The sequence below is a fragment of the Scyliorhinus torazame genome, chromosome 17 (genome assembly GCF_047496885.1).
Source record: "Scyliorhinus torazame isolate Kashiwa2021f chromosome 17, sScyTor2.1, whole genome shotgun sequence".
Taxonomy (NCBI): Eukaryota; Metazoa; Chordata; class Chondrichthyes; order Carcharhiniformes; family Scyliorhinidae; genus Scyliorhinus; species Scyliorhinus torazame.
In genome coordinates, this window is record NC_092723.1 from 140,018,527 (window position 1) to 140,039,841 (window position 21,315).

A 21,315-nucleotide genomic window follows, 5' to 3' on the forward strand; every position below is an offset into this window, starting at 1 on the left:
TAAAGGGGGAGCCTGTGAATGTGGTATATTTAGATTTTTAGAAAGATTTTTAGAAAGCTTTTGATGAAGCCTCAAACAAGAGGTTCGTAAACAAAATTAGAGCATATGGGATTGGGAGTAATATACTGGCATGGATTGACAACTAGTGAACAGGCAGAAAACTGGGAGGAATAAATGGGTCATTTTCAGGTTGGCAAGCGGTGACTCGTCGGGTAGTACAAGGATCAGTGCTTGGGACCCAGCTATTTACAATCTAAAATCAATGATTTAGATGTGGGGATTAAATGTCATATTTCCAAATTTGCAAATTACACAAAACAAGGTGGAAGTGTGAGTGGTGAGGAGGATGTAAAGATGCTTCAAGGGCATTTAGAGAGGCTAAGTACGTGGGCAAAGAATTACTGGATGGAACACAATGTGGAGAAATGTAAGATTATCCATTTTGGTAGGAAGAAAGGCAGAGTATGTCTTAAATGGTGCAAGGCTGGGAAGTGTTGAACATCAAAGGAACTTGGGTGTCCTCGTTCATGAGTCACGAAAAGCTAACGTGCAGTTACAGCAAGTAATTACTTGTTACAAGAGATTTTGAGTACAAGAGTAAAGATGTCTTACTGGAATTATATAGAGCCTTGGTGAGACAACACCTGGCATATTGTGTGCAGTTTTAGTCTCCTTACCCAAGGAAACATATGCTTGCCATAGAGAGAGTGCAACAAAGTTTCACCAAACTAATATCCTGGGATGGATGAAGAAAGAACTAGACTGGGCATTTATTTTCTGAAGTTCAGAAGAATGAGACGTGATTACATTCAAACATACAAAATTCTTACAAGGCTTGACAGGGTAGATGTTTCCCCTGGCTGTGGAGGTCTAGAACCAGGGGGCACAGTCTCAGAACTAGAGGTAGGCCATTTAGGACTGAGATAAGGAATAAATTCTTCACTGAGAGGGTGGTGAATCTTTGGAATTCTTTGTCCTGGTGGGCTGTGAAGGCTCAGTCGTTGAGTGCGTTCCAGACTGAGATTGTTAGATTTGTATATATTAAAAACTTCAAAGGATACAGGGATAGTGGAGGAAAATGTCATTGAAGTAGATAATCAACATGAAGGCCTTGAAGGTGCTGGCTTAAAGGGCTGAATGGCCTACTATTTCCTATGTTCTTATATTCTAGTCTGGATTATTTATATCTACTACTTTGTTACTCTTTTCCTAAACAAAAGCTTGCTCTAAATGCTGGACAAAAAATTTAAATACATATTGCCTCAAGCTTATATGAACCAATACATTCAGATTCTGGGAAATTGCAGCAAGTTTTTAAATAATTGTTACTTTTCATTGATTCGCAGGTGAAACCAATTTGGTGAAAGTTACTGAATTGGTTGCAGCAATCCACAGCCCATACCTGCCTTATCAGCTGCAGTATGGAGATCTAGAAGGATCAAACCTACTTATCCAGATCAGTGCAATCCAGCTGGTAAGACCCAGACTATACTGCCCGGATCACTGTCTGCCACCCTGCTGATGTAACAACAGTGGAAGAGATTGTAATGGAGTTGGGAGGGGGTTATATTGGGAACAGGGATGGGTTGTACTTGGGACAAGGGAGGTTTTGGCATCATGGCAACTGGTGCTCGTCTTAATGTGAAATTATTGTTGAACCTTAGTTTTAAAAATCTGACAAAGAGCTATGGTATGATGTGTACTTCTTTACATACAATGGCATGGTCTAATACCTGGAATTACAACGTGTGCTGGAGCTTGGTCTCAACATGGGCCATGAAAGGAAGGCTTGCAGGAAGTGCAGCACCCAATTTGCTCACAGCCAGCTTCCATAACAGCAATGTTATAATGACTAGATAATCTGTTTTTGTTTTGTAACGTAAAAATTGGCCAGAAAGGTTTGATTCCCGGCTTTGGTCATTGTCTGTGCGGAGTCTGCATGTTCTCCCCATGTGTGCGTGGGTTTCCTCCGGGTATTCCGGTTTCCTCCCACAAGTCCCAAAAAATGTGCTATTAGGTAATTGGACATTCTGAGTTCTCCCTCTGTGTACCCGAACAGGCGCCGGAGTGTGGCGACTAGGGGCTTTTCACAGTAACTTCATTGCAGTGTTAATGTAAGCCTACTTGTGACAATAAAGATTATTATTATATTCTGTGGCGATTAACTCGCCTCCTGACTCTCCATAGCCTGCCCACTAGCTACAAAGCACGTCAGGAGGGTGATGGAACACCCTCCACTTACCTATATATGTCCAGCTCCAACAATACACAAGATGTTTGACACCATCCAGGCCAAAGCAGCCCACTTGATTGGCACCTCATCAACCACCTTGAACATTTAAACATTCCACCACCGATACAGTGTATACTGCCTTCAGGTTTCACTACAATAGTTTGCCCAGCCTTTTTCAACAGGATGTTCCAAACTTTTTATCACCTTGAAGGACAAAGGTAGCAGATACACGGGAACACTGCCACTGCAACATCTCCTCCAAGTCACACACCATCCAGACTTGGAACTATATCACTATTCCTTCACTGAGTCAAAATCCTGAATTTCCTCCCTAACAGCACTATGTGTACTAGATGCACTGCATCAGTACAAGAAGATGGCCCATCCCCACCTTCTCAAAGGTAAATTGGGATGCAATAAATGCAATGTTGCTCACGTCCAGAAATTAATTTTTTTTAAAAAAGAATTTGTTAACCTGCCCTTTAGTATTTTAAATGTTCATCTTCATTTGTTAACAATTCCCTTTGTCTGCCTTTTCCCTTCAGGAGTGTGGAGAGGTGATAGACTGTGTCCAGGAACTTAATCAGTCAGTGAATAAGCTGTTCAGCCTGGCCAACGGGGCAGTAGACAGATGCATCAAACTAACTGATGGACTTGCAGTTTGTGGCCTACTCAAAGCACTGAAATCTCTCTTCTCAAAGTGAGTTCCCTTTCGATTATCCAGTGGCCGCATGCTGCTGCTTGGCCCAGCGCCCACACGCTGATGCAGTTTTCTGACTGCAGGCCGTTGCACCACCTGGTGCCTGCTGGCCGTGGGAGTCTGTGCCGCCTGGTGCCTGCTGGCCGTGGGAGTCTGTGCCGCCTGGTGCCTGCTGGCCGTGGGAGTCTGTGCCGCCTGGTGCCTGCTGGCCGTGGGAGTCTGTGCCGCCTGGTGCCTGCTGGCCGTGGGCTTCTGTGCCGCCTGGTGCCTGCTGGCCGTGGGCTTCTGTGCCGCCTGGTGCCTGCTGGCCGTGGGCTTCTGTGCCGCCTGGTGCCTGCTGGCCGTGGGCTTCTGTGCCGCCTGGTGCCTGCTGGCCGTGGGCTTCTGTGCCGCCTGGTGCCTGCTGGCCGTGGAAGTCTGTGCCGCCTGGTGCCTGCTGGCCGTGGGCTTCTGTGCCGCCTGGTGACTGAGTCAATCCTGTAAGCTTTCAAGAATTAGTGGGAAAATGCGACAGCAGTCCAGAGGAATTTTTACTTGACACCTTTTTCTGTGTTGTCTCGCTGCTGCCTGACTTTGCATTATAACCTCTGCACATCCAAAATTGTTAATCTCAGTTGCCACCTAATCATATTTTATATACATACAGCAAGTATTCAGATTATTGTACTGTAATTCAGCCCCTTGTAGCAGTAAAATCATCTGATGCACTCAAATTGGACATTATATCAACCTTTTAAATTTGTTGCATGTTCTTCTGTGGTGCAGGTTATTCTGGATCAAGTTAAATTCTCAAGAGAGGAAGATGCCGGTGTTGTGTAGTGGATTATACCTCTAGGGGCGGTATGCTGGCTCACATTTTAATTCTCTGTTATAGATATGTGTCCAGCTTTGCCAGCACTATTCAGTCTATTCGCAAGAAATGCAAACTGGAGGAAATTTCCAATGGATCCTTGTTCCAGGAAGACTGGACTGCGTTCCAAAACTCTATCAGGTGATGGGGTAGTGAGGGAATGCAGAGCAGAACCGTCATCCCCCCCCTTCACCCCTTTCTTTGCTGGTGGTTGAACTGTCATACATCCACATCACATATATCTGAGTTGATATATGCTTCTTCTCCACCCTAATTGGCAATATAACATATTGTTTTACTTGGAAATGGACTTCTGTTTTGGTCCTCAATGTAACACACACTTGTCCACATGTTCCTTTCTTCACCCTCTAGTCTTTTCATGCCCCTCCTCCATTGTCTGTCTGATTGGTTTCGGGGTCAGCAAAATGTTTTTAAATATGATTTCCCAAGGACAGACATTTTCTACATTCTATTCTTTTTTGCTGTGAGTTGCAATGACAGTTGCTATGAGAGCAGACCTGCATTTCAATGAGGACTGACTGACCGTTCCCACATCATAATCATTCGGTATCAGAGAGGAAAGAAGCTGCTGTGTTTTTTTTTTTAATTTAGAGTACCCAATTATTATTTTTTCCCAATTAAGGGGCAATTTAGCATGGCCAATCCACCTAACTTGCACATCTTTGGGTTGTGGGGGCGAAACCCACGCAGACACGGGGACAATGTGCAAACTCCACACGGACAGTGACCCAGGGCCGGGATTCGAACCCGGGTCCTCAGTGCCGAAGGCCCAGCGTTAACCACTGCGCCACCGTGCTGCCCTCGAAAGCTGCTGTGTTTAGCGGTAGTGATGTTTGAGTTCAGTCAGGCCAGTAACTGCAAGCTTCTTCAAGAATTCCTGGCAATCCTTCTTTTGACAACAGTATTTATACAGTCCCATTAACATAATGAATCATCTGAAGAAAAAGTTAACAAGAAACAGTTGTTACATAAACTATATTGGGGCAGATAGCCAAGAGCTTGTTCAAAGAGCTAGGTTTTAAGGAGCATCTTAGAAGAGGAGAGGAAGGTCGAGTGTTGGAAAAGGTTATGGTGGGGCAGCACGGTGGCACAGTGGTTAGCACTGCTGCCTCATGGCACCGAGGTTCCAGGTAAGATCCTGGCTCTGGGTCACTGTCCGTGTGGGGTTTGCACATTCTCCCCGTGTTTCCTTGGTGTCGCCCCCACAACCCAAAGATGTGCAGGGTAGGTGGATTGGCCACACTAAATTGCCCTTTAATTGGAAAAATGTATTGGGCACTCTAAATTTATATTAAAAAAAGGAAAAGGTTACGGTGGAAATTCCAAAGCTTAGGGCCTAGGCAGCTGAATACACGGCTGTCAAAGGTGGAGCAATTCAAGTTGTGAATGCTCGAGATCAGAATGAGTAAAGGCGCAGATATAAGGGAGGTTGTAGGACTGGAGGAGACTACAGAGACAGATGGGGAATGACCATGGAGAGATTTGAAAACAAGATGAGAATTTTTCATGGCGCTGCTTGGCAAGGAACCAATGTAGGTCAGCGAGCATAGGGGTGATGGGTGAACTGGGCGGCACGGTGGCACAGTGGTTAGCACTGCTGCCTCATAGCTCCAGGAACATGGGTTCAATTCCTGCCTCGGGTGACTGTGTGTAGTTTGCACTTTCTCCCCGTGTCCACATTGGTTTCCTCCGGGTGCTCTGGTTTCCTCCCACAGTACAAGGAACTGCAGGTTAGGTGGGTTGGCCATGTTAAATTGCCCCTTCGTGTGCAAATCAAAAAGTTAGGATTGGGTGGCGGCGTGGGCTTGATTGGGTACTCTTTCCCATGGCTGGTGCCGACTCAATGGCCTCCTTCTGCACTGTAAATAAATTCTATGAACTGGACTTGCCGCAAATAAGGACATGGGCCACGGATGTTTGGGTGATGTCAAATTTACAGAGAGGAGGATGTGGGAACAGACCAGGAGTATTTTAGAAATAATATAAAAGGCTTAGATGAGACAAGGACAGAGAGGCGATGTTATGGAATTGGAAATAGATGGAGGGCTGACAATAGGTTCTGTGTGTCCTGACTTTCTTTCATTTCAGTTTTTAAAATTAAACAATGTGCCCAATTCTTTTTTCCCCCTAATAAAGGGACAATTTAGCGTGGCAAATTCACCTACCCTGCACATCTTTGGGTTGTGGTGAGACCCACTCAGACACGTGGAGAATGTGCAAACTCCACACGGATAGTGACCCTGGGCCGGTATCGGGGCCGGTATCGAACCTGGGTTCTTGATGCTGTGAGGCCGCAGTGCTATCCACTGCGCCAACGTGCCACCCTATTTGTTTAATTTTTGACCGAAGTCCTCGGTTTGTTATGACTGACTATTAGGTTCTTTTTCATTCTCTAATTGAGCACTGTTTTAATTTCAGAATTATAGCAACCTGCGGTGAACTATTGCGGCAGTGTGGGGACTACGAGCAGCAGCTGTCCAACAGGTTAGCTCCAAATAACACACACATTGAACACAGAAAAATACAGTGCTTCTATTAGAGCCAACTGAAGGATTGATAGCATAATGGGGCTACTTGCGAAGATGGAGTAAGAAACCTGAGAGTCTGGCTAATGGGGCTAGAGGTTGGAGGGAAGTTGAATATTCTTCCAGTGAGGCTAGCTATGTGCGAAGTGGTCTTCAGGCCATAAAGTGGGTAGGATGCCTGCGCAGCTGGTTATAGTGGGGCTGAGCGTGTCGATTTGGGCTATTGGGAAACAGTATGCTAGCCAGGAGAAGCTCAATGCTAGGCATTAAAATTAAGGAAACATCTTGGAAGGGAAAAGGTTTTTAAGGCTGGTGCCTGGTTCACAGCTTAAAACCAAATGCAGCCATTCCAGAATTATGCTTCCAGTCTTTAAGCAACGTTGACATTTTCTTGCCATTTTTCTCCCTTCCTCTTGAGGCATTGATTACTTGCTGGGGTACATTTCCTTACTACAGAACAGGAGAGAAACTCTTCCAAACTGGTCCCCTTTCTATACCTTTCCCAAGTGACAGTTATGCAAGGGTTAAACCTGATGATGAGTATTGGCTGCCTGTTAGCCGAGGGGCAGCACAACTGGGTTATATCCCTTGGCCACTTCAGCTGAGGCCAGCCAACACTCTGCTTTCCTGGTCTGTAGAGGTTGGCCATTCACTGCTTTGAGTCCTTGAGGAAAGCACTCTTAATACCAGGCAGCATTAGCATCCAGGGGCGGAATTATCCTATTTTGAGAGTAAGTGCTGTGGCGGGGGCAGGAATGTGGAATGATTCCCACTGTGGAATCTTCTAGCCCCAACCATGTTAATTATTCACCCGGGTGTAATGCACCGTATTCAATGATGGGGCAGGCAGGATGGTGCATAGTCTGCCGTCACGTCTGGGTGCCATACTACAAAGGCGCCCAACATCACTATTGAAGAAAGAAGATTGACCTCCTGACATTGAAGATGGATCTCCAGGAACACTCTGAGGCTGGGAGATGGACCCCCCCCCCCCCCTCCAGGATACCAAATTTGGAAGGTCCACCCACATGCTCCCTCAACCCACTGCTGTGATGGTCCAGGGTTGCCGGCGGTCTCCATCCTGAGCTTTGGAAGCAGCCCCAGACATTGTTCAGGTGAGGTCCGACGTCTGCATGGGGGGATCAGGCCTTCATCTGCATTAATGAGATGCAAATGAGGTTCATGCCAATCTCTGGGGTGGGTTCTCTGACCCACCATGGCGGGCACCAATGAAAGATCCGGCTGTAAATTCACAGCGGCGTAGTTCTGATTTCTGGGCCTTCTCCATATTCTTCCCCCACGTCTGACATCAAGCCCACCGATGGGGACTTGGAAGAATTCCACCCCAAAAGTGCAAGTGCCTAATGCAGACGGTTACTGCTTTCTGCAAATGTGTGTTCCCACCCAACCTAAGCGCTTCAGATAGAGAAATTCCACTGATCAGCGACTGAAAGACTATCACAGGCATGAATTCATTGGGAGGTAGTAAAGAGTGTGGTTAAAATGTGGAATTTTCTTGTTGAAGACCATTGTTGAAGCATTCTATAAATTCTTGCACAGAGGATTTGAGACCTGTTTGAAGAAACAAACTATAATGAGCATGATTAATGCAGTGATAGTATAATGCCATTGTTTAGTACAGTAATATTCTATGTATCGGCGAGAGACTGATTGAGATACTATTTTCCACTTTACAAATGCCCTGCCATGTTTAAGCTGAATTGTGAGCAGCTTTTCAATCCTTTGGAATCTCTCTTGCAGGATATTATCTACTGCAGGGAAGTATTTGTCTGAATCATACAGTCCGCACAGTCTAACTGGTATACAAGAAACCAGCTTCTCCGACAAAAAAACCTCCATCAAGAATCCTTGGCAAGAGTATAATTATTTACTGAAAGCAAATCCAAGTGAATATGCCAGTCTGATGGAGATGCTTTATATGTTGAAGGTAAGATTTCATTCCTTACTACTGAACAGGAGAGAAACTCTTCCAAACGTCAGATATAATGAGACCCTGTGTTAAGGGTTCCTCGCTAAAATTCCTTCCTTCTGCTTTGTAGGAAAAGGGAACAGGGAACAATAACTTGTTGTCGGAAGCTCGCGCAGCGCTGACCCGGCTTAACCAACAGGCACATCAGCTTGCCTTTGACTCTGTGTTCCTCCGCATCAAGCAGCAGCTCACACAGGTGCCCAGAATGGAGGTGAGCTGGGAGAGGGGGTTTGGTTTTCAGCTCATTGGAGCTCATCCCTCACTCCTCAGCTTTATAGGATGAGGTATTTGGTGGTGATTGAGGGGAGGGGGGCAATCGGCTGTGGTTGATGGGGGAATGTCTGTGGGGACGAGTGGTCACGATTGGGAAATTACAATGCGGATGAAGAGGAACTTAGCGCAAACACAGATGTTTATGTTGGTTCCATGATTGCACCAAATGGTCGGTTTCTCTATCACATTAACACTGATCCTTGTGATTTCCCTTCCCTCCTGAAAAGACCTGGAACACGGGAACAATGGGAGAGACACTAACTGAGGATCTCCCAACATTTAGCCTTGCTCCTCTTGAATACATCAGCAATGTAAGTGTCTTGTTTTCTTGAGAAGCAGTTTTGTCTTTGTTACAACTGGTGTGTGTAATTTTTCCCTCGTTTCTGCACCCACTCTGACCAGGTGAGTGATCACAAATAAATATCTTTACTATGTGGGTGTTACAGGCAAGGCTAACATTTACTACCCGTTTGTGATTGGTGTTAGTGAGCTTCTGCCTAGAACTGTGTGGTGAAGATACTCCTACAGTGCTGTGGGTGGGGATTACCAGATTTCTGACCCAGCAACAATGAAGGAATGGCCACCATATTTGAAAGTCAGGATGGTATGTGTGATTTAGAAGGGATCCTGGAGGTAATGGTGTTCCTATACACTCTTGTACTAAGTGGTGGTGATCACGGGTTTGGGAAGTGCTGTTGAAGAAGTCTTGGCAAGTTGCTACAGTACTTCACGTAGATAGTGCACTTTGGAAATAGAGCTTTGAAGGGAGTTGCCAGAATGGTCTAGGGTGGACAATTCTCCTGTGAGGGAAGCAGCTACCCTCTGCTTCATGTGACCATTTCCCCAGGACCTCATCGAGAGCCCCTGATATATGAGAAATTGTGGGATAGAAACATGCATAAATGCCCCAGGTCTCTGGCACTGTGAGGCAGCAGTGCTAACCACTGTGCCATCTTAATTGTTTACTAGTGATATTTGTTATTTCCAGATTGGCCAGTACATCATGTCCCTACCTCTGCACCTGGAGCCCTTTGTAACACAGGAGGATCCAGCACTGGAGCTGGCACTGCATTCTGGGAAACTTCCATACCCTCCAGAGCAAGGTAAGAGCGGTTGGGGTGGGGGGGGGGGGGGGGGGGGGGGGGGGTAGGTAGGTTCTGAGAGATGAGTGAAGGGTAGATGAGAAAGATAGTGTTTTTATAGAAGGGAAGCAGAGTGTTCAGTCTGAGAGAGTTAGGCCAAGGGTGATCGGAAAAGGAGGGAATCCACAGCAACTCGGAGTTGGAAGCTGAATGGATGCTGGAGAATTTTGTAGAGTTATAAAGAAACTGGCTTCAGCACAAATAGCTCTAAGATTTGGAGGAGGGCGTGCAGGGAGCCAGTGTAGATCATTGAGGTGTGTAGGGAGCCCAAATGGGCCAGTGGGGTATGGATGAGTGGGAAACTGATGAGGGCTGTTAGATAAGTTATGGGGCAGTGATGGAAGTTGTGTGGTTTTTCAGTTTGTATTCACTTACGGATGCTATTTGACACTTTGTATGCTTGTAATCCCTGATAGGCGATGAGCTGCCAGAGTTAGACAACATGGCTGATTACTGGCTGGGCTCCATTGCCAGGGCGACAATGCATACTTACTGTGAATCCATTCTACAGATCCCAGAGCTCACACCACACACAACCAAACAACTCGCCACAGATATCGGTAAGTGCAACGTATACAGGGAAGACATTTGAAATTAAAAAATGAAAATCGCTTATTGTCACATGTAGGCTTCAAATTACGTTACTGTGAAAAGCCACATTCCGGTGCCTGTTCGGGGAGGCTGGTACGGGAATTGAACCGTGCTGCTGGCCTGCCTTGGTCTGCTTTCAAAACCAGCGATTTAGCCCTGTGCTAAACCAGCCCCTGTGTTTTATTGTTACTGTTATCGAACATAGAACATTACAGCGCAGTACAGGCCCTTCGGCCCTCGATGTTGCGCCGACCTGTGAAACCACTCTAAAGCCCATCTACACTATTCCCTTATCGTCCATATGTCTATCCAATGACCATTTGAATGCCCTTAGTGTTGGCAAGTCCACTACTGTTGCAGGCAGGGCATTCCACGCCCTTACTACTCTCTGAGTAAAGAACCTACCTCTGACATCTGTCCTATATCTATCTCCCCTCAATTTAAAGCTATGTCCCCTCGTGCTAGACATCACCATCCAAGGAAAAAGGCTCTCGCTGTCCACCCTATCCAATCCTCTGATCATCTTGTATGCCTCAATTAAGTCACCTCTTAACCTTCTTCTCTCTAACGAAAACAGCCTCAAGTCCCTCAGCCTTACCTCATAAGATCTTCCCTCCATACCAGGCAACATTCTGGTAAATCTCCTCTGCACCTTTTCCAATGCTTCCACATCCTTCCTATAATGCGGCGACCAGAATTGCACGCGATACTCCAAATGCGGCCGCACCAGAGTTTTGTACAGCTGCAACATGACCTCATGGCTCCGAAACTCAATCCTTCTACCAATAAAAGCTAACACACCGTACGCCTTCTTAACAACCCTCTCAACCTGAGTGGCAACTTTCAGGGATCAATGTACATGGACACCGAGATCTCTCTGCTCATCCACACTGCCAAGAATCTTACCATTAGCCCAGTACTCTGTCTTCCTGTTATTCCTTCCAAAATGAATCACCTCACACTTTTCTGCATTAAACTCCATTTGCCACCTCTCAGCCCAGCGCTGCAGCTTATCTATGTCCCTCTGTAACTTGTAACATCCTTCCGCACTGTCCACAACTCCACCGACTTTAGTGTCATCTGCAAATTTACTCGCCCATCCTTCTATGCCCTCCTCCAGGTCATTTATAAAAATGACAAACAGCAGTGGCCCCAAAACAGATCCTTGTGGTACACCACTAGTAACTGGACTCCAGTCTGAACACTTCCCATCAACCACCACCCTTTGTCTTCTTCCAGCTAGCCAATTTCTGATCCAAACTGCTAAATCACCCTGAATCCCATGCCTCCGTATTTTCTGCAGTAGCCTACCGTGGGGAACCTTATCAAACGCTTTACTGAAATCCATATACACCACATCAACTGCTTTACCCTCATCCACCTGTTTGGTCACCTTCGCAAAGAACTCAATAAGGTTTGAGAAGGAGGCCATTTGGTCCATCTTGTCTGTGCCAGTTTTTTGAAACAGCTGTTCAATTGGTACCATTCAATATGCTCTTTCCCTATGGCCATGCAGGGCAGGGTTTCTCTGATCTTATATTTATTATTTCTTCTAAATATTCCATCCCACACACGCTTCCTCCTCCTCCTCCCTGTATCCTGACTGTTAAAGGTTTATGCTTGCATGATGGTTATGCTATTGGATGAGTGGCTTGGACCAATGAGCCATAGACATGACTTCAAATCCCACCATGGCACAGGGGAATTTAAAATCAATTAATGAATTAAATTAAATTTGAGAAAGAAACTTCACCGTAATGGTAACCACAAAACTACTGGACTGTTATGAAAACACACTTGTTTCACTAATGGCCTATAGGGAGGAAAATCTGCTTACTTGGTTTGACCTATATGTGGTTCCAGACTCTCAGCAATGTGGTTCTCTCTTTACTGCCCTCTGAAATGGCCTAGCAAGCTATTCCGTCGTACTCTCAAACACAACTAGGGATGGATAATAATTGCTGGCCTTGCCAGCGACACCCATTCCTTGTAAATGAATAAAAAATAAATCTTAGCCAGGACCTCGGAATTGTTGAGATGCTCACTGTGGTATCACAGACCCTTTAAGGCGGGCTTCACGTGACTGGCTCGGGGCCAATCGCGTGGAAGCACGTGAACTCAGGCCAATGGGGAGTTTGCACAGGGCCCTGTGAGCAGGACCTCAGGCAATGTGGACCAGGGAGCCAAAATGTTAAGACATGTTGTATCGTATTCTGTGCTTGTTACTTAACTACCTTTTTATTTCATCAATAAACTCCTTTGTTAACTACTGGTAGCCTCCAGTGTACGTCTTGAAACATCACAATGCCGACGGGGTAAGTTTTCAATCGCAGCCGGCAGTCGTTGTGAATTGAGGGGTGAAGGAAGGAACAGTTGTGAAAGTAGAGAAGCTCCAGCAAGAGTCAGGATTGTTTAAGTCGTGAGTGAAATTCTTATCATTGGGAAATGAGACCCAATTGACCAAGGTGAAAATGAAATGAAAATCGCTTATTGTCACGAGTAGGCTTCAATGAAGTTACTGTGAAAAGCCCCTAGTCGCCACATTCCGGCACCTGTTCAGGGAGGCTGGTACGGGAATTGAACCGTGCTGCTAGCCTGTCTTGGTCTGCTTTAAAAGCCAGCGATTTAGCCCAGTGTGCTAAACCAGCCCCTAGGTGTTGCGGATTGGAGTCAGTATATCGTGCGGCTCTGTTTATTTTTACCATGAATGAGCTCACATGTGAGGACAAGCAGAAGGTGATACTTCTGACAGTTTGCTGGTTCCAAACATATAATTTGATTAGGAACTTCACGCCCCTGAAAGCACCTGACTCGAAGACCTTTGACCAGATAGTAAAATTGGTTAAAGAACATTTCAACCCAAGGCTCTTTTTTAAAAATATAAATTGAGTACCCAATTATTTTTTTCCAATTAAGGGACAATTTGACCAATCCCAGGCGACCTGCCAATGTTTGGGAGTTTGTGTACATCCGATGCAACCGAAGGGGGAAAATTAAAGCACATTGCCGCATGAGGCAAAGTGCGCCAATGCAAAAAAACAGCAGCAGCAATCTTTAGCACTACTGAACTTGGTGGAGAACAGCTCTGAATAGAGGATGCAATCTATCAGTTGAATGCAGTCCAATTGAATAAGACAGGTCTGATTGAATTGTCTTGAGGGTAAATGATAGACCCCTTTGAAATGGAAGTCGACATCAGGTCTTCGGTGGCTGTAGACTCTCCAATATCTTCGTATAGGAATGCAGTCATTAAGCTTGAAGACTACTACAGCCCATCTTTCAACATACACCAGGAAAACTTTCAAGATCCTCTAAACAGCCAATACCCCAGTGACACTCCATGCCCACAATACCTAAGGGCAGCACGGTGGCGCAGTGGGTTAGCCCTGCTGCCTCACGGTGCTGAGGTCCCAGGTTCGATCCCGGCTCTGGGTCACTGTTTGTGTGGAGTTTGCACATTTCCCCGTGTTTGCCTGGGTTTTGCCCCCACAACCCAAATATGTGCAGGCTAGGTGGATTGGCCCCTTAATTGGGAAAAAAAAATGAATTGGGTACTCTAAATTTATAAAAAGAAAATACCCACAATACCTCTTCTGGTATACCAGACAGCCGTTCGGCATTACTTCAACCTGCGCTATCTTCCAGCGCACAATGGAAAATTTCCTCCAGGGAATTCCCACGGTGATGATTTACCTTGATGATGTGCCAGTCACCGACACAACATCAGAAGAACATATAGCAAGCCTAGAGGAAGTATTAAAGAGATTTTGTGATGCAGAGGTATGCCTAAAACATGAAGAATATACTTTTCAGATCTCAGAAATGACATACCTAGGATTTTGTGTTGATACAACAGGGTTGCACCCCTTGGAAGAAAAGGTCAAGGCCATACAAGATATCCCTGCACCCAAAAATATCGGCGAGCCTAAATCCTTCCTCGGTATGGTTAATTATTATGGAAGATTTATTTTGAATTTAGCCACAATATTGGCACCATTGCACCAGCTATTAGGGAAGAATCAGTGGTGGCAATGGAGAGAGCCCCAAGAGGAAGCCTTCCGAGTCCTAAAGCAAGCATTATGGTCTTCATACCTTGATGCATATTGAGTCGGGGAAACCAATTGTGCTGACATGTGGTGTGTCCTCTTATGGTACAGGGGCAGTTTTGTCCCACAAAATGGGAGATGGTTCAGAACGTCCCATTGCCTTTGCCTCAAAGACCCTTTCTGAAACAGATAAAACTCTGCCCAGATTGAGAAGGAGGGCTTAGTGGTTATATTTGGTGTGAAGAAATTCCACCAGTATGTGTACGGTCAACGATTCGACGTAGTGACTATCAACAAGCCATTTCTGAGCCTTTTAAGGGACGATAAGCCGATACCGCCCATAACCTCGGCGCGGGTGCAACTATGCTTTTCAGCACTGGCTTTAGGCACTAATTGCTAATGCATTAAGTTGCCTGCCCCAAAAGCATTCCACCATCGTCTGTACCCCAGGAGATCATTCCAGCTTTAAACGTCCTAGACACTCTGCCAGTGTCCATGGGCCACATTCGTAACTGGACTGAAACACACCCACTTCTCTTAAAGGATAAATGATTGATACAGTCTGACTGGCGTTATGAGAAGTCCAAACAGCTGAGGCCCTGCTTTACTCATCAGGATGAGTTGACATGTGAAGACGGTGTGATTCCAAGGGGATCATGGGTGGTTATTCCACCTCGGACCAGGGGGCCCCTCCTTCAAGAGTTATGCGGCGCCCACCCAGGTATGGCCTTGAGGTTTGCAACGGGACCAACAGGCACAGCGCAGAACTAGGGCAGACAAGGATAAAGATATTGGTGCAGAGTTACCGTCTGGTGGCCAGACATACATTAAGCCATTGAAGAACTAGTGCAACAGTGCCACCCTTGCCAAATGCAGAAATCTTTGCCGTCTTCCGCCACCTTTTGGAATGACCAGGTTACCAGTGGACCATTGATTATGCACGCCCGTTTATGGGCAAGCTGTTTTTGGTGCTAGTGGATGCTCTGCGCCGAGTGTTCGTCATTCAAGGGCTTCCCGAGTCAATTGTTTCGGACAACGGCACCCCCTTCACCGGGGATGATTTCCAGGTTGTTGTGTGGGCCAATGGCATACGCCATATGAGGACAGCCCCCAACCATGCAGCGCGAACAGTCTGGCTGGGAGGGCCGTCCAAGCTTTCAAGACTGCCATGTAATTATTTGTTGTACAACTCAACCCCTCATTGAACCATGGGTGTCACAGCAGCTGAGCTGCTCATGGGCTATTGGTTGAGAACCCGATTAGATCTCATATTTCCAAATTTGGCGGGGAGGGTGGAGGCATACGCAGCCTCCCAGAAGAATCGACAGGTCATTCTGTATGGGAGACCAGGTTTCGTCTGCAATTTCGCCTCCGGTTCGCCTTGGTTAGAAGGACGGGTTGTGGCCCAGTCAGGGCATGTATCATATGGGGTCAGTGAAGACCATCAGAAAGCATATCGACCACTTGAGGAGTTGAAGACTGGCGACCCCCAACAGGAGTCGGCAAGTCCAGCTAGCATTCCGATGTCAGATCGGCCTTCCTGAAAGTAAACCCTCGGAAGGCGACGGGCCTGGACGGGTTCCCTGGTCGTGCACTCAGAGCCTGCGCGGACTAGCTGCCAGAGGTATTCGCGGACATCTTTAACCTGTCCCTACTCCACTCCGAGGTCCCCACCTGCTTCAAGAAGACCACCATCATACCGGTGCCAGAGAAGAACCAGGCAACGTGCCTCAATGACTACCGTCCGGTGACCCTGACTTCAGTCGTAATGAAGTGCTTCGAGAGGTTGATCATGAAGCGCATCACCCCCATACTCCCAGAACGCCTTGATCCACTGCAATTCACATACCATCGCAACCGGTCCACAGAAGACGCTATTTCCCTGGCTCTACACTCATCCCTAGAGCATCTCGACAACAAGGACTCCTACATCAGACTCCTATTTATTGACTGCAGCTCCGCCTTCAACACCATAATCCCAGCCAAGCTCATATCAGAGCTCCAAAACCTAGGACTTGGCTCCCCACTCTGCAACTGGATCCTCGATTTTCTGACCAACAGACCACAATCAGTAAGAATGAACAACAACACCTCCTCCACAATAGTCCTCAACACCGGCGCCCCGCAAGGCTGCGTACTTAGCCCCCTACTCTACTCCCTGTACACACACGACTGCATGGCAAAACTTGGTTCCAACTCCATCTACAAGTTTGCTGACAATGCGACCATAGTGGGCCGGATCTCGAATAACGACGAGTCAGAATACAGGAGGGAGATAGAGAACCTAGTGGAGTGGTGCAGCGACAACAATCTCTCCCTCAATGCCAGCAAAACTAAAGAGCTGGTCATTGACTTCAGGAAGCAAAGTACTGTACACACCCCTGTCAGCATCACCGGGGCCGAGGTGGAGATGGTTAGCAGTTTCAAATTCCTAGGGGTGCACATCTCCAAAAATCTGTCCTGGTCCACCCACGTCGACGCTACCACCAAGAAAGCACAACAGCGCCTATACTTCTCAGGAAACTAAGGAAATTGGGCATGTCCACATTAACCCTTACCAACTTTTACAGATGCACCACAGAAAGCATCCTATCAGGCTGCATCACAGCCTGGTATGGCAACTGCTCGGCCCAGGACCGCAAGAAACTTCAGAGAGTCGTGAACACCGCCCAGTCCATCACTCAAACCTGCCTCCCATCCATTGACTCCATTTACACCTCCCGCTGCCTGGGGAAAGCAGGCAGCATAATCAAAGACCCCTCCAACCCGGCTTACTCACTCTTCCAATTTCTTCCATCGGGCAGGAGATACATAAGTCTAAGAACACGCGCAAACAGACTCAAAAACAGCTTCTTCCCCGCAGTTACCAGACTCCTAAATGACCCTCTTATGGACTGACCTCATTAACACTACACCCCTGTATGCTTCATCCGATGCCGGTGCTTATGTAGTTACATTGTCTACCTTGTGTTGCCCTATTATGTATTTTCTTTTATTCCCTTTTCTTCTCATGTACTTAATGATCTGTTGAGCTGCTCGCAGAAAAATACTTTTCACTATACCTCGGTACACATGACAAACAAATCCAATCCAATCCATTGTGAATAACCCTGTAACTCCATCGACCCAAAGGGAGCCAACTCTTGTTTCTGCTCAACCAGCTGCGCCTGTCGAGGCCGCTGAGGCCACTTCGCCTGTCGTTGAAGTGGTGCATCCTGAGGTGGCACTGACTGTAGACCACTCGATCTCCCAAAATAGTGCCAAGCCAGTTGCAGGGCTACGGAGGTCCAGGAGGATCCAGAGGTCTCTGGACAATTGATTTTTTGATAGACTCTATTTCCCCTGTTGTCTCTGTTAACATTTGTAATTTCTATATATAGTTTCTGGGGTAGTTGTAATAAGGTACTTAAGGAGGGAGGGATGTGGTAGCATGGTCCCTTTAAGAGGATGGATTCCACAGACCGTGTGACCAGCTCTGGGCCAATTTTGCATGAGCGCGTGAACGCTGGCCAATGTGGAGTTTGCGCGGGGCCCCGGGAGCAGGACCCCGGGCAGTGTGGACCAGGGAGCTGAAGTGTTAAAACCTGTTGTATCGTGTTCTATGCCTGTTATGTAACTGCCTTTGATCGATAAGCCATTTTGTTAACTATTGGGAACCTCCAGTGTACATCTCGAGCCACCACACTCACCTTGTCTCTACCTCCTATGCACTTATAAGCTTTAAAAACCCATGGTTAATGTGACCTAAATGAAGAATCCTCTCCTGTTTCCAATCTTGATTCTGGTTTGCAAAGTGCACTATATAAATGGAAGGTGCTGTTTGGTGAATTCTATAATGAAGTTTTCTTACTTAAAGGAATGTTGCATTTCTTCTGTTCCCAGATTACCTCAGCAATGTGATGGATGCTCTTGGTTTACAGCCATCCCGGACTCTGCAGCAGATTGTGACTGCCTTGAAAGCGAAGCCCGAAGAGTTCAGGCAAGCAGCAAAGGGACTGCCCCGAAGATTGACCAGCGTGATCACAGCCATGAGGAACATCCATTAATAACCGACAGCCCTGCTCACAAAACAATAGTACAAGTACACTACTGACAAAAATCTGTCTTTCATTCTGTTGCATGAGGACTCTCCCAATTTTGGATTGGCTCTCAATCAACTGCTAAGATGCTTTATGCTGAAGATGTGCTCTTTTAGAAAGGTTTAGGTGGGGGGTCTTTTGGTGGGTTTCAGCCCTGATTTTCTGTCCCACTTTTGTATTTTACTTGTGCTGTAAGTTGGGTTGGTGATTGGAATGCTGCTAGGAAGAGAGAAATGGAATAAGGCTTTGATTGCTATCCAGAGACACCACCTCATAACCCCCTCCCCGAAGCTGAAGATGGGGATGGGGAGGATGGGACCAGGATCAACGTGATAGCCTGTTCATGCTTCCTATTCTTTTTTTTTTTTAATTTAAAAAATATATATATTTATTAAAGTTTTTTAACACAATTTTTCCCCCTTACAAACAATAACCCCCCACTCATGCTTCCTATTCTGCTCACATAATTGAAAATGATTCTTTGAGTTGTCCCAGCACCTAACATGGAGTCAACATCTCCAAGAGCGAAGGAAATAATTGAACATTTAAGGTATGTTCCAGAGAGGAGTGAATTTTGGGTAGCGCGGTGTAATGATGCCATTGCACATCTCCCCACTGCCTCCCACCTGAGGCACCTTGCCCATTATGACACGAAGGGAAGTGAAGAGGCTCGTCTCACGGTCCACTGAGGCTGACCAAAGGACCACGTTGATCAAGCGGAAGAGGTTACTTTGACACCTTCGTGAGAACTATGGAGTTACAAGTCTGCGTGGTTCTGTAATGAGTTGAATAAAATACCTAAGTTTAGACACACAATGTTCGTGGCTGTGGTTTGTGGTAGAATTTTACTTCAACATCCCGTGTTGGAATCAAGATAAAATTAGTGGCCACCTTTTGATGAACTGAGGCTATAAGAATCATTTGTTGTAACTGTATGTGCACCTTTGCGCAGTGTGTGGTGGAATATTGTATTTACAACATCTTCTATCTTAGGAATCTCCATAACCATGGTGGTGCAGTGGTGAGCACTGCTGCCTCACGGCGCTGAGGACCTGGGTTCGATCCCGGCCCCGAGCCACTGTCCATGTGGAGTTTGCACATTCTCCCCATGTCTGCGTGTGTCTCTTCTCCTCTTCCCCCCCTCTCTTCCCCCCTCCCCCCCCGCCCCACAACACAAACATGTGCAGGATAGGTGGATTGGCCACGATAAATTGCCCCTTAATTGGAACAAAAGAATTGGGTACCTTAAATTTATAAAAGAGACACAAAAAAGCATCTCCATAACCATTTCTTCTTCATTTCATTACTGATCTGTAATAGGATTTAAGGATCTGATGCAGCAAAGAAGAGCCACAAGGTCAATCTCTGGGGTCTGAGGAGAAAAAGCTTGGTATTTCTGCCTTAGTTGGAAGTGATTGTAAGGGCAGCTTCCAGAGGGATATCTAATTGTAAACTGTGTGGGGCAGGGAAATGTGGAACACTGAACTGAACCATCACATGGGGTGTGTGTATTCAAACTGGGAGAAAGTAAATTCAGGACCAGTGCCTTGGGGTGTTTCAGGATTGGGGATGTGTGTAGATGGGTTTGCGGACACGCACTGGGTGCCAGTGATGGTGTAGATGGGTTTGCGGACACGCACTGGGTGCCAGTGATGGTGTAGATTGGGTTTGCGGACACGCACTGGGTGCCAGTGATGATGTAGATTGGGTTTGCGGACACGCACTGGGTACCAGTGATGGTGTAGATTGGGTTTGCGGACACGCACTGGGTGCCAGTGATGGTGTAGATGGGTTTGCGGACACGCACTGGGTGCCAGTGATGGTGTAGATGGGTTTGCGGACACGCACTGGGTGCCAGTGATGGTGTAGATTGGGTTTGCGGACACGCACTGGGTGCCAGTGATGATGTAGATTGGGTTTGCGGACACGCACTGGGTACCAGTGATGGTGTAGATTGGGATTGCGGACACTCACTGGGTACCAGTGATGGTGTAGATTGGGTTTGTGGACACGCACTGGGTACCAGTGATGGTGTAGATTGGGTTTGCGGACACGCACTGGGTGCCACTGATGGTGTAGATTGGGTTTACGGACACGCACTGGGTGCCACTGATGGTGTAGATTGGGTTTACGGACACGCACTGGGTGCCACTGATGGTGTAGATTGGGTTTACGGACATGCACTGGGTGCCAGTGATGATGTAGATTGGGTTTGCGGACACGCACTGGGTGCCAGTGATGGTGTAGATTGGGTTTACGGACACGCACTGGGTGCCAGTGATGGTGTAGATTGGGTTTGTGGACACGCACTGGGTGCCAGTGATGGTGTTGATTGGGTTTGCGGACATGCACTGGGTACCAGTGATGGTGTAGATTGGGTTTACGGACACGCACTGGGTACCAGTGATGGTGTAGATTGGGTTTACGGACACGCACTGGGTGCCAGTGATAGTGTAGATTGGGATTGCGGACACTCACTGGGTGCCAGTGATGGTGTAGATTGGGTTTGCGGACATGCACTGGGTACCAGTGATGGTGTAGATTGGGTTTACGGACACGTACTGGGTGCCAGTGATGGTGTAGATTGGGTTTACGGACACGCACTGGGTGCCAGTGATGGTGTAGATTGGGTTTGCGGACATGCACTGGGTACCAGTGATGGTGTAGATTGGGTTTGCGGACATGCACTGGGTACCAGTGATGGTGTAGATTGGGTTTACGGACATGCACTGGGTACCAGTGATGGTGTAGATTGGGTTTGCGGACATGCACTGGGTACCAGTGATGGTGTAGATTGGGTTTACGGACACGCACTGGGTGCCAGTGATGGTGTAGATTGGGTTTACGGACACGCACTGGGTGCCA

At 46.9% G+C, this 21,315-nt stretch overlaps 1 protein-coding gene across 7 annotated transcripts in view; it reads left to right on the plus strand.

Annotated features, from left to right (window-relative positions):
* The window catches only part of cog7 (component of oligomeric golgi complex 7), a 92,895-nt gene extending 73,629 nt beyond the window's left edge, over positions 1-19,266 (plus strand). For all 7 annotated transcript variants that reach the window (XM_072481177.1, XM_072481181.1, XM_072481176.1 and 4 more), the window contains 10 exons: positions 1,347-1,474; positions 2,779-2,933; positions 3,808-3,924; positions 6,223-6,288; positions 8,091-8,277; positions 8,390-8,530; positions 8,820-8,903; positions 9,581-9,695; positions 10,151-10,294; positions 18,254-19,266. In XM_072481177.1, coding sequence (XP_072337278.1) covers positions 1,347-1,474; positions 2,779-2,933; positions 3,808-3,924; positions 6,223-6,288; positions 8,091-8,277; positions 8,390-8,530; positions 8,820-8,903; positions 9,581-9,695; positions 10,151-10,294; positions 18,254-18,417 — 1,301 coding nt within the window. In that variant the 3' untranslated portion in view covers positions 18,418-19,266. The remainder of the gene's footprint in view (positions 1-1,346; positions 1,475-2,778; positions 2,934-3,807; positions 3,925-6,222; positions 6,289-8,090; positions 8,278-8,389; positions 8,531-8,819; positions 8,904-9,580; positions 9,696-10,150; positions 10,295-18,253) is intronic.
* The last annotated feature ends 2,049 nt before the right edge of the window (positions 19,267-21,315 follow it).